The sequence below is a fragment of the Pseudorca crassidens genome, chromosome 16, assembly GCF_039906515.1.
Source record: "Pseudorca crassidens isolate mPseCra1 chromosome 16, mPseCra1.hap1, whole genome shotgun sequence".
NCBI lineage: Eukaryota > Metazoa > Chordata > Mammalia > Artiodactyla > Delphinidae > Pseudorca > Pseudorca crassidens.
The window spans coordinates 74593149-74608582 of NC_090311.1; the positions used below are offsets into that span (position 1 = coordinate 74593149).

The 15434-nt window shown below is 41.0% G+C and overlaps 1 protein-coding gene and 1 pseudogene across 10 annotated transcripts; both read right to left on the reverse strand.

Annotated features, from left to right (window-relative positions):
- Window positions 1–1507: 1507 nt before the first annotated feature.
- On the reverse strand, window positions 1508–3686 carry LOC137209361 (zinc finger protein 33B-like; annotated as a pseudogene).
- Window positions 1854–13462, reverse strand: LOC137209362 (zinc finger protein 510-like). 10 transcript variants are annotated; one of them, XR_010936003.1, is made up of 9 exons: window positions 13091–13452; window positions 12057–12524; window positions 11709–11810; window positions 11150–11208; window positions 10681–10726; window positions 10468–10523; window positions 5708–5834; window positions 5363–5567; window positions 4166–4222 (listed from the first exon to the last, which is right to left on the reverse strand). XR_010936003.1 is itself a non-coding variant. In XM_067710987.1 (6 exons), the coding sequence occupies exons 2-6, from the start codon at window positions 12139–12141 to the stop codon at window positions 3822–3824; spliced, it is 765 nt and encodes a 254-aa protein (XP_067567088.1). In that variant the 5' UTR covers window positions 12142–12524; window positions 13091–13269; the 3' UTR covers window positions 1854–3821. The 10 variants fall into 10 exon arrangements, 4 of the variants coding, with proteins under 4 accessions (XP_067567088.1, XP_067567089.1, XP_067567090.1 ...); XR_010936002.1 differs by having other exon boundaries at window positions 10654–10726; XR_010936000.1 differs by having other exon boundaries at window positions 10468–10726; window positions 13091–13447.
- Between the last annotated feature and the right edge of the window lie 1972 nt (window positions 13463–15434).

Consider the following 15434-nt stretch of genomic DNA (forward strand, 5'->3'; position numbering starts at 1 on the left):
GAAAGGTGGACAGTGAAACAAAAATAACATTCTGCTGGCATGGAACAAGTGAGAGACAGCTGGTGAATAACTGATCACAAGTCTGTAAAAGCTCCTACAAATCTGTTGCAAGGAAATTATGCTACTCATAGAAAAGCTAACACTACACTCTATCCAATGGTCTAAGTACTTTACATTTACTAATTTACCTAATCTCCACTAGAACCCTATGGGGTAGGTAATATCATTATCATCATTTTGCAAATAAGGCACTGCAGAACAGATAAGGGATTTGGCCCAGGTCACACAGCTAATATGCAGTAGAACTGGGATTTGAGTCTAGTAACTCTGGTTCCAGAGTCCATGCTCTTAACTGCTACATCAGAGGTCAGCAAACTTTGGCCCACAGGCCAAACCTGTTTTCCAATGGGCCATGAGCTAAGAATGGTTTTTACAGGTTGTGAAAAAAAAGTGACAGAAAGCACATGTGGCCTACAAGGTTAAAATATTTACTATATGGCCTTTTACAGAAAACGTCTGCCAACTTCTGCACCATACCATGGTTGCTAATACTAGGAAGTAAAGACAACGATATATAGCATGTTACTATACAAATAATTCCTAATTCCATCTAAACTGGGCTGGTACACTCAAACCTACTTAGGGTCCCCATTTAAACATTTCAGGACATTGAAAGAGGGGGTTGTTTTCTCAAGCATTACTGTTCACAGCTGCTTTCTTAAACTCAGGCTTATGCTAGAGGTAAAAATTGTGAACTTAGCCTCTATTTTGTATGTAAATAATTGTTATTAGAGAAACATGTGGCTGGCAAAAATACTGTTGGCTTCTTTACTGAACAGACCATTCAGTAACAATGGCCATACCCATTAATATACACCAGGACATAGTAGAGAAGATGTGTGTACAGTTGACCTTTGAACAACACAGGTTTGAGCTGTGTGGGTCTACTTATATGTGGATTTTTTTCAATAGTAAATACTACAGGACTGTATGATATATGGTTGGTTGAATCTGTGAATGTGGAACCATGATACAGAGGCCAACTATAATTTATACTCTTATTTTCAACTGCACAGAGGTTCAGTGTCCCTAACCCCTGCGTTATTCAAGGGTCATGTAGCATGATACTTTAAATGTGTCACATATAATCTCACATAAAATATATATTGTGTTTGGACTTCCCTGGTGACACAGTGGTTAAGAATCCATCTTCCAAAGCAGAGGACACGGGTTCAAGCCCTGGTCTGGGAAGATCCCACATGCCATGAAGCAACTGAGCCCATGCGCCACAACTACTGAGCCTGCACTCTATAGCCTGCGAGCCACAACTACAGAGCCCATGTGCCACAACTACTGAAGCCCACGTGCCTAGAGCCCGTGCTCCACAACAAGAGAAGCCACCACAATGAGAAGCCCACGCACGCACCGCAACAAAGAGTAGCCCCTGCTCTCCACACCTAGAGAAAAGCCCACACGCAGCAATGAAGACCCAACGCAGCCAAAAATAAATTAATTAAAAATATATATATATATAGTGTTAAAATATAAAAGACTGCAGTGACATTTACAATGATAATTATGTCATAATGGTCATTAAATTAAGGATCTTGATGTTTTAGTTTGATTCTATTGGGTTCCAGTGAAAATTTTAAACACGGAAAATATTATACAATACACTCATATAAAAGTCTCCCACAGCTCAAGGAATTTTCACACATACATAACACTGTATACATGATTCATTCGAAATATTTGTGATATTTTACAAAAACACATGTACTACAGCGGCTACATACATATAAATATTTTATTATATTTAGCAAAAGTTTTGTTACCAAAACATTTTTCTAAAAAAATATTTCTGTTTTCTAAATTGTTTCCCTCAGTAAAAATTCTCTGAAATATAATAAAGTATGTTTTACTGAAAACTTTCAGAAAGCCAAACGTTTATAAAGTTTTACTGTACTCTGATTTACCTGAGGTTCAGTGAAATATCACCTTTTAGTAAAGCCTTTCTACATTTGTTGTAACCAATAGATTTCTTGACTCTGATTTTTCCCATTACAGTGAGTTTGATTCATGGATGAGGCTTCTAAGCATTCAGGATTTTGACAGGAGTCTCCACTCTTGTGTGAGTTCACCAACATACAGTGCATACAGACCTCTCAATGGAAGGCAACTACATTCCTACCCCACAGAGAACAGAGAACACAAAGGACTGTCAAGGAGCCCATTATGTCTCAGACATAGAAGTGAATGACATCATTATGCTCACATTCCATTGGCCAGTTCTCATTCACATTGTCCCATGTGGTTGCAAGAGAACCTCAGAAATACAGACTAGCAACGTGCTGAGTAGCAAAATGAAATGTATATTGATAAAAACACTGCCAGGGTTTCTTCCGTGTGAGTTCTCTGATATAAACTGAAGGCTAACTTCTGGCAGAAGGACTTCTCACATTCATTACATGCATAGAGTTTCTTCCCCAGATATAGTTTCTGTCATACCAAAGGCTCTGAATTGTGGGAGGAGTGTTTTGTATAAATGTCTTTATGCTGTTTCTCTTCTGTGTGTATTCCCTGAGGTGTGGCAAGAGTGGGTCTGTGGCTGAAGGTCTTCCCACACTCATTACAATTATAGAGTTTTTCCCCTGAGTGAATTCTCTTATGTTTAACGAGGGATAAACTATTATAGAAAGATTTTCCACATTCGTTACAATCATAGGGTTTCTCTCCTGTGTGTGTTCTCTGATGTACATTGAGGGAGGCCTTCTGGCAAAACATTCTCCCACGTTCGTTACATTCGTAGGGTCTCTCCCCTGTATGAATTCTCTGATGTTGAATGCGTTGTGACTTTTGGCAGAAAGTTTTCCTGCATTTGTTACATTCAAAGGGTTTCTCCCCGGTATGAATCCTCTGATGTTTACTGAGGCTTGACTTCTCAGAAAAGGTTTTCCTACATTCAACACATTCGTAAGGTTTCTCCCCTGTATGAGTTCTCTGGTGTTTAAGGAGAACTGACTTCCCACAGAAGGTCTTCCTACATTCACTGCATTCATATATTTTCTTCCCGTGTGAAGTCTTTGATGTTTATTGAGGGTTGACTTCATATAATACATCTTCCCACATTCACTACATTCGTAGAGCTTCTCCCCTGAGCCTATTCTCTGATGTATAGTAAGTTTTGACTTTATACTGAAGAATTTCTCAAACTCATAACATTTATAAGGTTCTTCTCCTGTGTGAGACCTCTGATGCACAGTCAAGTCTGACTTTTGGGAGAAAGATTTTCCACACTAACTACATTTATATGGCCTCTCCCCTGTGTGTGTTCTTTGATGTTGACGATGGAGAGCTGACTTCTGATAGAAGGTTTTCTCACACTTAGTACATTCATAGGGTCTCTCTCCTGTATGAATTCTTTGATATACAGTGAGGGCTGGCTTATGGTAAAAACATTTCCCACATTCATTACATTGATAGGGTTTTTCTCCTGTGTGTGTTTTCTGGTGTACTGTGAGGTTTGACTTCTGGAAGAAGGCTTTTCCACATACGTTACGCTCGTGGTATTTCTCACCCATGTGAAGTCTATGACGTTTCTTCCAGAGGACTGACTTATCACAGGTTTCCCCACATTCATTAAGTTTATAGTGATTCTTCCTTGAGTAAATTACCTCATGTAACATGAGGTTTGACTCATCCTTGACCGTTTTCTCATATTCACCATAATCACAGAGTTTCTCTCTTGTGTGAGTTCATTCTTGAGTAATGAAGAGGGCATTACCGTGGAACGCTTTAATGTGTTCATTATATTCAAATAGTTACTCCACACTGTGACTCTCCTGTTGCTGAATAAAATCCTCATTATGATAGCAAGTGCTCTCATTTTTATTAAAATCATTAAGTTTCTCTCCAATATGAGTTTTCTCATGATTAATTTCAGGAATCAATTTCTCACACCCATTGGTATCATCAGATTTCTTTCCTGAATAGTTTCTATTATTATTGGTTAACTCTGATGTATTTTCTAAACTGATTCCATCTAGGTTATATTTACTGGGCCTTCTTCTGGAAGGAATACAGTCTATGCAAAAATTAAATGGTTTTCTTAATACATTCTCTTTCACAGTAACTACTTTTTTGTTATTGATAAATGCAGCCTGCCATAAATGTCTGTCTTGGTTTTCTTTGCTCTTTATCATGCCATCAACTTTCAATTCACCTAAAAATAAGAAAAATTAAACATACATTATGAATTAAACTACTTATAAAATTGGGCTAATACACAAATACTATTTATCTGACTCTTTGGTTTCAGAATCATTCTTTTGAGATAAAAGTTCCAAATAAATTTTTCCATTTCCTCCACTTTTCTGAGGAGCTGAGGGGACGGGGTGACAGTGAACCAACTAATCAAAGCTACCGGGGTAGAAAAGGGGAGAGTAAAGTTGGCAATGAATGTACATATATTTATGTGGCCCTTCACGAATATACCTTCCAAAATGGATAGAAGGGGTGAAAGAAACATCAGGAATAGAGAATTAAAGGTTCAGTAAGAATGGATGAATTACAAAGAGTGGAATTCACAGTAAAATATGCCCAATCAAGAGAATTATGCAGTAAATGTGACAGGGAGCACAAGTAGACAAGGATGTTGTTCTAAGAAATTACCAGAGGAATGAAGTATTTAGAGGAGGTAGATTAGAGTCCATGTGCCAATTTTGTTAACCGCACTGTCAACATACATCCAGAACTCCATCACTTTATACACTCTGTCCCCCTAAACCTAGTCAATGGCATTATCTCTTTTCCTGACTGGTCTCCTTGCTTCTACTCTTGCCACACCTGTACATCATTTTCTCACAGGGCAGTCAGGTTCCTGTGTCTGTTTCCTGCTAATAAGTAAATTCCCTGAGAGCAAGGGACTTATTTCACCCACTCCTGTGTATCTCTTTCATTTAGAGTATGATTGGCATGGACCAAGTGCTCAAGCAGTATTGGTTAAGTTAATTAATTAATTAACTCCTGAAAACAAAAGGAGTCCTTGATAGAAGGGAATGTGGGCAACTGAGAATGCTTAGAGGAAAGGAGACTAACTAAGATAAAATATTTATTACGAGATAGGAATGAAATTCAAGGTACAGGTAATAGGGATTAAACTACTAAAAAGCCAAGCGAAAAAGAAAACATTTATGTGTGAGACTATATCTGGTGGTGAATTTAGGTATCTGAGGCATGTAGGCTAAATATCCTTAGTCAATTCCAAACAGATGGAGCCTCTAAATAGATTTGTTCAAAATGCTCCAAAGATGCTTGTATCTAAAACAACCACCTGGGATCTAATTTCCCCTGGATTACTTACCTGGGTAACAATGGCTTGCAAATTCTTCCTCTAATATCCATGGTGCTTCTTGCTCTAACTTGAAGATCTCCTCTGGTTTGGCAATGCAATGCCCTGATAGTGGAAAGTGATACGGGATATAGAGAACACTGCCTGGCTTCAGGAACTCAGAAGAAAAACCAAGGACCAGCTTCAGGAACTGCACAATGAAGGAGCCCACTGGACTCTTTCAATGGGGAGGTGAAAACACAAACAATATTCCTAGTGTCCAAACCTAAATATCATTAAACTCTACAAACGATCCATATGCTTTGGTAACAAAGAAAGGATAGGTCTGATGTTGTTACTTAGAGAAGCTCTGCTTACCCAATGAGATGAGGATTCTGTAGTTCTCCAGCGTCACATCCCTGCACAAAGTCCTCTGATCAGGGTCCAGCTGACCCCACTCCTCCTGGGTGAAGTTCACAGTCACATCCTCAAATGAAATTGATCCCTGTAAGAGCATATATCTGATCAATCTGAAATATTCACAACTGTATGACAGAGAAAAGATATTTAGGAACTAATTCCTCACCATGTTCACTGTTGAGCTTATTAGAAAAAGTTTTTATGTTTACTATATTCCCTGTTTTGTGTATATGTGGTGGGACAAAGAGAAACATAGTGAAAATACCCAATTAATCTATTAATTCATGCGTAATGTTGTCAGAGAGGAAGAAATTTTCCTCCACCCTTCTGGGTTCTTCTGGCTGCTCTAAGAATTAAATTGACATGAGAGTTTTACCTCTTCATTTCCAATTTGGATACCACAGAGATATAAAAAAAAATCGTAAGAGAGGCTTTGACACAGTTATATGCCAACGAATGGACAACCTAGAAGAAATGGACAAATTTCTAGAAACACAGAGCCTGCCAAGACTGAGTCAAGAGGAAACAGACAATTTGAACAAAACAACCACTAGAAGTGAAATAGAATCTGTAATTTAAAAACTCCCTTCAGGAATTCCCTGGCAGACCAGTGGTTAGGACTCCGTGCTTCCACTGTAGGGGGCACGGGTTTGATCCCTGGTCAGGGGATCACAGGGGAATTCTACCAGATACATATCTCAAACTATTCCAAAAAACTGAAGACGGAACACTCCCAAATTTATTCTATGAGGCCACCATTACCTTGATACCAAAACCAGACAAAGACACTACAAAAAAAGAAAATTACAGGCCAATATCTTTGATGAATACAGATGCAAAAATCCTCAACAAAATATTAGCAAACCAAATCCAATGATATGTAAAGAGGATCCTACAACATGACCAAGTTGGATTTATTCCAGGGTCACAAGAATAGTTCCACATTTGCAAATCAATCAATGTGCTACACCACATGGATAAAAGGAAGGATGATATTCTCTAGGTCAAGTTTGTTTTCTGTATCTGTGAGTCTGTTTCAGTTTTGCATATGCATTCATTTGTATTATTTTTTAGATTCTGCATATAAGCGACGTCCTACAGTACTTGTCTTTCTCTGCCTGACTTATTTCACTAACCAAATATTCTCTAGGTCCATCCACATTGCTGCAAATGGCAGAATTTCATTCTTTTTTATGGCTGAGTAACACACAGCTTCTTAATCCAATCATCTGTTGGTGGGCTCGTGGGTTGCCTCCATGTCTTGGCTATTATATATAAAGTTGCTATAAACATTGGGGTGCATGTACCTTTTTTTTTTTTAAAGATTTTTTGATGTGGACCATTTTTAAAGTCCTTTTTGAATTTGTTACAACATTGCTTCTGTTTCTTATGCTTTGGTTTTTTCGCCACGAGGCATGCGGGACAGCCCCCCGACCAGGGATCGAACCCATTGGAAGGCAAAACCTTAACCACTGGACAACCAGGGAAGCCCTGCATGTACCTTTCTGAATTAGTGTTTTCATTTTTTTCTGGGTATACACCCAGGTGTGGAATTCCTTGGATAGTATGGCAATTCTATTTTTAGGTTTTTGAAGAACTTCTATACTGTTTTCCATAGTGGCTGCACCAATTTACATTTCTACCAAGGGGAGAGGGAAAGGAGGAGGGGTATGGGATTAACATATACAAATTACTATGTATGTATAAAATAGATAAGTAACAAGGATATACTGTATAGCACAGGAAATTATAGCCATTATCTTGTAATAATCTATAATGGAGTATAATCTGCAAAAATACTGAATCACTATGCTATATAACTGAAACTAATATAATATTGTAAATTAACTATACTTCCATAAAAAAAATAAACTGACATGAGAGAGATTAACAAAAGAAAATCAAACAAAAGTTTAATAAAATGTATACAGCGGAGAGACCCAGGAAAGCTAAGTAACTTGCCAAAATGGCTGAAACCCTCACTTTAAATACCATCTTGAGCAAAAGATAAAAAAGGATGTTAGTGGTAGTGATTTGGGACTTCAAAGGGGAGGAAGGCAATTTACATGGAAATGGAAAAGCAAAAGTTTGGTGAACAAAGGTTTACTGGGCCTGCAGAGACAATGGGACACAGAATAGACACTGATCTCTAGGCGCTGTAGAGCACAGGTCCCCAAACCCTGGGCCTTGGACCGGCACAGCAGGAGGTGAGTGGTGGGCAAGAAAGTGCTGCTCCCCATTGCTCCCCATCACTCACATTACCGCCTGAACCATCCCCGAACACCGCCCCCATCCCATGGAAAAACTGTCTTCCACAAAACTGGTCCCTGGTGCCAAAAAGGCTGGGGACCGCTGCTGTAGAGTTTCCCCAACCACATATAGCCTTCATTCTTTGCAGCTTCTCTGGTGACGGCTCTACTCCAGGAATAGGCCCTATATCTAAATTCTTCAGGTAAAAAGAAAGACTTCCTGAGTCTTCTGTTTCTTAAAAATAATCAGTCTAACGTATATACAGTGGTATATTACTCAGCCATAAAATGGAAAAAAATTGAGTTGTTGTTCATGAGGTGGATGGACCTAGAGTCTGTCATACAGAGTGAAGTAAGTCAGAAAGAGAAAAATAAATACCGTATGCTAACACATATATATGAAATCTAAAAAAAAAAAACGGTACTGATGAACCCAGTGGCAGGGCAAGAATAAAGATGCAGACGTAGAGAATGGACTTGAGGAATGGACTTGAGGGGAGTGGGAAGGTTAAGCTAGGAAGAAGTGAGAGAGTGGCATGGACATATATACACTACCAAATGTAAAATAGATAGCTAGTGGGAAGCAGCCGCATAGCACGGGGAGATCAGCTCGGTGCTTTGCGACCACCTAGAGGGATGGCATAGCGAGGGTGGGAGGGAGACGCGAGAGGGAGGAGATATGAGGATATATGTATACAAAGTCGATTCACTTTGTTATACAGAAGAAACTAACACAACATTGTAGAGCAATTATACTCCAATAAAGATGTAAAAAACTAATAATAATAATCAGCCTAAATTAATCCTCATGCCAAAGAGACACATTTTGGTGTGGCAAATTTTGCTCCCTTACAGTGTATATACATACATAGATGTCCACAAGCATAAAATACATTATATGTATGAAAGTGTCCTAGTTTCTGTGGATATATAAAGTACATAAAACACTGTTTCTACCCTCAGAAAGCTTAGAAACTGGTATGGATGCAAACTGGATTAACAAACAGCATAAAATCAGGAGAGAACTGAGTTTGGGGCTTCAGTAATATAAAATGCCCTGGTCTAGGGACTTCCCTGGCAGTCCAGTGGTTAAGACTCCACGCTTCCACTTCAGCGGGCACGGGTTCGATCCCTGGTTGGGGAATTAAGATCCTGCATGCCGCATGGCATGGCCAAAAAATAAATAAATTTTTAAAAATGCCCTGGTCTGTTCAGGGAATAGATGATGTGTAATCTTGGGATTATTCCTTTACACAAGAGTGCTCCTAAGTCTCTGATAACCTACACTGCCAGGCACAACTTTTAAGCATCTACAAATTTGTGTTAATAGATAGGTATGTATGAATGTTTATGTCTATACAGATAGTCCAACTTCGCATGGTTCTAATAGGCATGAATTTCAGTCACCACAATTTAGTTAAATAACACCAGCCCAACAACACAGGTCAGATTTTTAGTTACTAGGATAACTGTAATTGCACAAAGTAGAAACTTCACTGCTTGTTTTTCAGTCCACAAATCACTACGAGATAACAGACACACATCATGAACAATGATCAATCATGTCGGTTTTTCCAAAGTCTGCCTGTGACTGGTTGCTGTGCATTCACCACACACAGCAAAGCATGTAGTTGTGTTGCCTCTTGTCTCTCAGCAATAAGACATTTGCAAAAACAGTTAACTGCAACAGGGAACTGGCCAACAAAGATGAAGGAGCAATAAAGAAATGAAAGGGGTTTTTTAGAAATGAAATTCAAATTGAATATAAATGGTGTTTTAGAAGAAATAGCTGTGGGACTGCTGACATTGCTGCCACTGGAGACATTCTAGACCTGCAGCTAGAGGAACTCAGGGAAGGGGAACTTGGTACTAAATATTAGCTGTATTATTTTTCAACTTCCATATATATTTATAACTGACAATTTCCAGCCTACCAATTTGCCCTACAAATTTTAGACTTGCCAGTCTCCACAATCACGTGAGCCAATTCCTTAAAATGGATGAATATATACATGTATGAATATATATGAGTATGTGTACATGTGTTATATGCATATATGTGTACACACACACACACACACACACACACACACACACACTATTGGTTCTGTTTCTCTGGAAAACCCTGACTGATACAGGGTTTAAGGAATATTTTTCTTCATCTTGGTTTTCTTTCCATTCCATCTCCTCCCTCTCTCCCAACAGCCACCAGAAGCCAAAAGAGATGGGGAACAGAGTCTTCTCTAGAAACTTAGGCAGGAGTGCAGCCCTGACAACAGCTTGATTTCAGACTTCTGGCCTCCAGAACTGCGAGGCAATAAATTTCTGTTGTTCTAGGCCGCCAAATTTGGAGTAACTTGTTACAGCAGCCATAGGAAACTAATATACTAACTCTTTGCAAAAACCCTATAGGAAAAAATCAACAGTTTGCTTTGAAAATATGTCTGACCAGTGATAGGTCTTACTTACCTAACGAGGCACAAAATTCAGCTTCTGAATTTCAGATTTGGAGTGGTTGTCTCATCCTCGGATATAGTTAAAAATCCACATGGTATGAAATTAGTCAAGAACAATAGTAAGGTAAGAATTATAATGGACCGAGGAGGAATGCGTGGGGATAAGCTTTGCTAAAAGGCAACAGGAAGAAGACCATACCAAGAAGCAGACAGAAGAAATCGTCACCTTACATCAACTGAGTCACGCTTTGGCTCTCTGCCTCCTGTGCCCACTAAAGAACAGTCAGAGAAGAGAAACAGAGGTAGCATCCACTTCACGCTTGTTAAGTGAGGTTGTCAACTACCACACTTTCATTAAGACAAAGAAATTGTTTTCACACTTCAGGACAGAAAGTCTTTATATTCCATGACGAGTTACTTTTGTTTATTCTTAGAGTCAAAGCAAAGCATTTTCCTTTTGTACAAAGTATCAGAGATAAATCTGCACATAATTATTATTGTAAAAATGAGTTATAAAATATGTGTAATATACATACTAACAAAGCAACTAGGATTATCTCCATATAATTAAATGTTGACTTTTCCTTGTTTTAGATCTGTTAACTCTATATATTCCTTAATAATTTTTATCATTTTAATCTTGAATCATTTTTGCAATGGAAGACAATGTGAGAAATGAATAAACAACAACTCACCGGGGACTTGTTCTTTTTCTGTTCCTTTTGGGAAAGTACAGAGAAGGCTGTATGTACAGCTATGGGAAAAGAAAACAGGAGTGGGTCATGTGAGATCTGGCTGCTAGGAATCTTTGAGCTTCCTAAGAACTTCTGCCTACCGGCTGGTTAAATGCCCCTCTGTGGGAAAAAGTTTCTCTGGTCTCTGAGGAGTCAGCAAGAACTATGTGGAGGGAGAATTCACATATGCAACTCTGACAGCCAAGTTATAGAGCCTGGCTGAGCAATTTAACCCCGGATTTACTTCCTAATGATTTATTAATTTCATTTTTCTTTTAGAACCAATTCAGGACTAATTGAACAAATAATATTACATCAGAAGACAAACCATTATTTTCATCATCAACGCTGTAGGAAAAGTACTCAAGATATGTTTGCTTATATCCTACTGAGTTGCCTACCCTTCGAGTCAGAGAAATCACCCTGCAGAAAGGGATGGGGGAGTTCCTTCAGGAAAAGGTCTATTTAAAAACTTGTTTGTTTCTAACTGAGTTGTAATGAAACCTGGTGGGTGACTTACCCGTTATAACATGGACAGCCTTTTTCTACTCCTGGCTCCACCACTAACAAACTGGGCGTCTATGGGCAGGTTACTTGTACACTCACAGTCAAGGTTTCTCAGCTTTGGAATGAAGCAGACACAGATGATGTCAGGGTAGATGCAGCAGCCAGCATCCCTCTAGGGGGCACACATCATGACGGATGTCACAGGAGAGCAGCTCAGAATTTGGAGAAAGTGAGTGGAGGCTGAAGGCGTGGTACGCTTATTAAAAGCTGGGCCTAGTGATCTCTCTCTGCAGACCATGCCCACGTGAACCCTCCAAAGAATGAACACTTCCTTGCCCACCACTCTCAGGGCCCCACTCACCTATCTTTCCTGAAACTTGGTCCAGACCTTTCACCATCGTGGTGAGGTCTTCTGGATGCAGTGATATTAGCGAAGCATTGCTCATTCTGAGCAGGATAAAGATTGTTACTTGCAAAGGAACAGGACCTAGGCTTAAAGGACAAAATCATCTTATTTAGAAGTTTCATTCCGGGCTCCAAATGTCACAGAACTTACTTGTCTAAACTCCAAGGCCACTGAGGATGCTGAAGATTGGACAGTGTTGCAGTCCAAGCAACACATTATGTAGTCTGCCCCAAGGGTTCCGAGATGGCAAGAAATCCCAGAATACCCGACCACAAGGTGAGATTCACTCCACACACTTTGGGATTGTTTCCCTGTGCCCCGCGGGAAGTGCTGTGAGGAATACACTGCTGGTTTTAGGCTGGATATCTACCGTGGCTGTGTGACCTGGTGTATTTCACTTGAACCCTCTGAGCCTCAGTTTTCCTTTTTTGTCAAAATAGAAAACAGTTACATACAGGCTGTTGTGAAGATTAAACAAAACAGCTAATGAAAACAGCAAAGTCTCTTCCAAACACCTTATCAGCTAATATCAACTATACGTTATGTGCTATATGTAAAAACTTTACGTCCGTATTTTCAAAACGTATGTAAAAACTTAATCCTCAGAACAACCCCGTGTGGTACATATCAATACTCTCGTTTTACAGATGAGAAAACCTCGTCTCAGGTAGATCAATCATCTTGCCAGCAGTAATTAATTTACACCTGGCTCCGCCTGGATACAAAACTCACGCCCCCCCTCCCGCAGTCGCGTGGATTCGGCAGCCTCTCGGGGCTCCGTACGTCCGCATCCCCACGACCGAGGTCGCCCCTTCCCCTGACAGAGGCGCCCCGACCCCGCCATCCCTCCTCGCAGCCGAGGCCGCCCCCATCCTTCCGCGCAGGCTCTCTCACCGGGGGTCACACCGCGGGGTTCCTTCCCACTGCTACCTCCCACCAGTCCTCAAGCCGCACCGGAACCCCTCGGCCCTCACCCAACTCGGGCTCACCCGCAGCTCTGACTCAGGCAGCACCCGCTCTCTGAGCGCGCGCAGACCTAGACGGTCCAGGATTTTCTCCGCAAGACACGGAAAAGCGAGACACCGGGGCTAGTGAACTGCACGTGCGCAGGACGAGCCGCGGCAGAGGGGCTTACTGAACCACGCGCAGTGTGAGCCAGGGAACGTAAGACTACATTTCCCATAAGCCCTGGTGCTACACCCTCCCGGAGAGTTTAAAGGGTTATGCATGAAAGAGGAGGCTTCTCTACCCCGCGTGGCTTGGCTCTGTAGCTCACTGAGGCTAGTTCTTTCAGGACTGCAAGAGACTGCAAAACACCGCAGTGGGATGCGGAGCCGTTGAGTGAATCTGTTTAAAAGAATAACTTTCAGGGCTTCCCTGGTGGTGCAGTGGTTGAGCGTCCACCTGCCGATGCCGGGGACACGGGTTCGTGCCCCAGTCCGCGAAGATCCCACACGCAGCGGAGCGGCTGGGCCCGTGAGCCATGGCCGCTGAGCCTGCGTGTCCGGAGCCTGTGTTCCGCAACGGGAGAGGCCACAACAGTGAGAGGCTCGCGTACTGCAAAAATAAATAAATAAATAAAAATTTAAAAAAATATAATAATTATTATTATGGCAAAAAATGTTCAAGAGGAGCTACAGAGGACTTGAGATGGTACAGGGCCCAATTGTAAGCTTTCTTAAAAGTGATAGGCAGGCGGATTCTTAACCACTGTGCCACCAGGGAAGTCCTCAGCACCAGAATTTTTTCCTTTTTTACCTCTTTACTGGTATTTCAATTTTGTTTATACATTGTTTTCTTGACTTTGTCCATATCATCTTTTAGCTCTTAGAGCATGTTTCAGTTTTAAAGTCTTTATTTACTACGCCCACCATCTGGTGTTTCTCAGAGACATTTTCTTTAAATTCTTTTTTACCTCTTTCTTTGTATGCCTCGTGGTTTTTGTTTTTTTTTTTCTTGAAACCTGGACATTTGAATCGCACAACGTCGTGTCTCTGAAGATCAGATTTTCTCCCTTCCCTGGCTTTTAAGTGTGTTATTTGTTTGTTTAATTGTTATAGGATGTCTTTGGGCTGGGATCAGTGTGAGGTGAAAACTTAAGGTCTTCTCAAGTCTTTTCTGAGCCTGCACCTCTCCTTGGGCATGTGTGGTACTTTCTAAATGTTCCTGTATTTGTGGTTGCTTTTGAATATCCTCGTCTTTAAATGTATGACTCCCAAAGGGTGAAAAAGAGAAAAATGAAGGAGAAAAGAGTGCCAGCCCTTTAAATCCTAAGAAGTCAGTTTATTCAGAGGGGGAGTGGCTTACAGCAGTGGTATGGGGGGTGCAACAGTGGCTGCCTGTCTCCGTGTCTGCCTCTCCACAATCAGAAGCAGCAGTGAGCAAACAGAGCACAAATCCCTCATATTTAGAGGACAGGGCTCTTAATGTCCACCCTGTCTCCTGCAAGCTGCATGCAAGGCTCCTGCAACCTGCATGCTCCAGGAACATGTGAATAGCTGACTGCCACAGGACTAGGAAGTGGGGAATGGATAACCACTACTACGCTAATAACTAAAATTGACTTAAATTAACTGCAATTTACTACCCAAGCCTTTCTGTGAAAAGTTTTTGGGTATTTGGGGCTCATTTTGATCTCAGGTAGACTCTTATTCGTCTTTTCCTTGCTTCTCTCTAGTAAACTACCTGTTCTGTGGTTTAGCCTAGATCTCTCATGAAACTACCAGCCTCTTTTTAATTGCTTTTCACCATACCTTCACTGATTTTTGAGTGCCTTTAGGCTTAACCATCCTGTACACTCTTTTAAATAAAGTCAGTTCCTTGGAGAGAGCTTTGGACCTCTTGATTCTACGACCTGCCTTTCCCCCTTGGCAAAAATCTCTGAGCCATGCCCCAGATGTAGGAGTGGATACAGCGGCATTCTTCTCTCTGTGACACAGGTATTTTAGGCGCATAGTGCCGTATGGGCATAGTAGCCTGTGGTCTTCTCATTTTCCTTTGTGGCCTGGAAGCTCTACCCTATTTAGTCAAAATGAGGGTGACTGGGGCCTCAGTATTCTCAGTATGGTACACCTGAAACAGGAGTGGGGTCTGGAGGAACAGGAGCTCTTGACTTCTCTTTAAATGGCACTCGCCTACAAGGCAGCCTCTAAAAGAGATTGCTGGAGGAATACAGGAAACACTGGGAGCCTGCCCCTCCCAGATAGATGCCATTGCATGCGACTGGGAGCTGGGAGGCAAGACAGCTGTTCTTTTGGCTGCACGTGACTGGAGTTACTCTCACACTGAGCTGGGGGGCAGGGGAGCTAGTTGAGGTTCAAATATGACAAACTC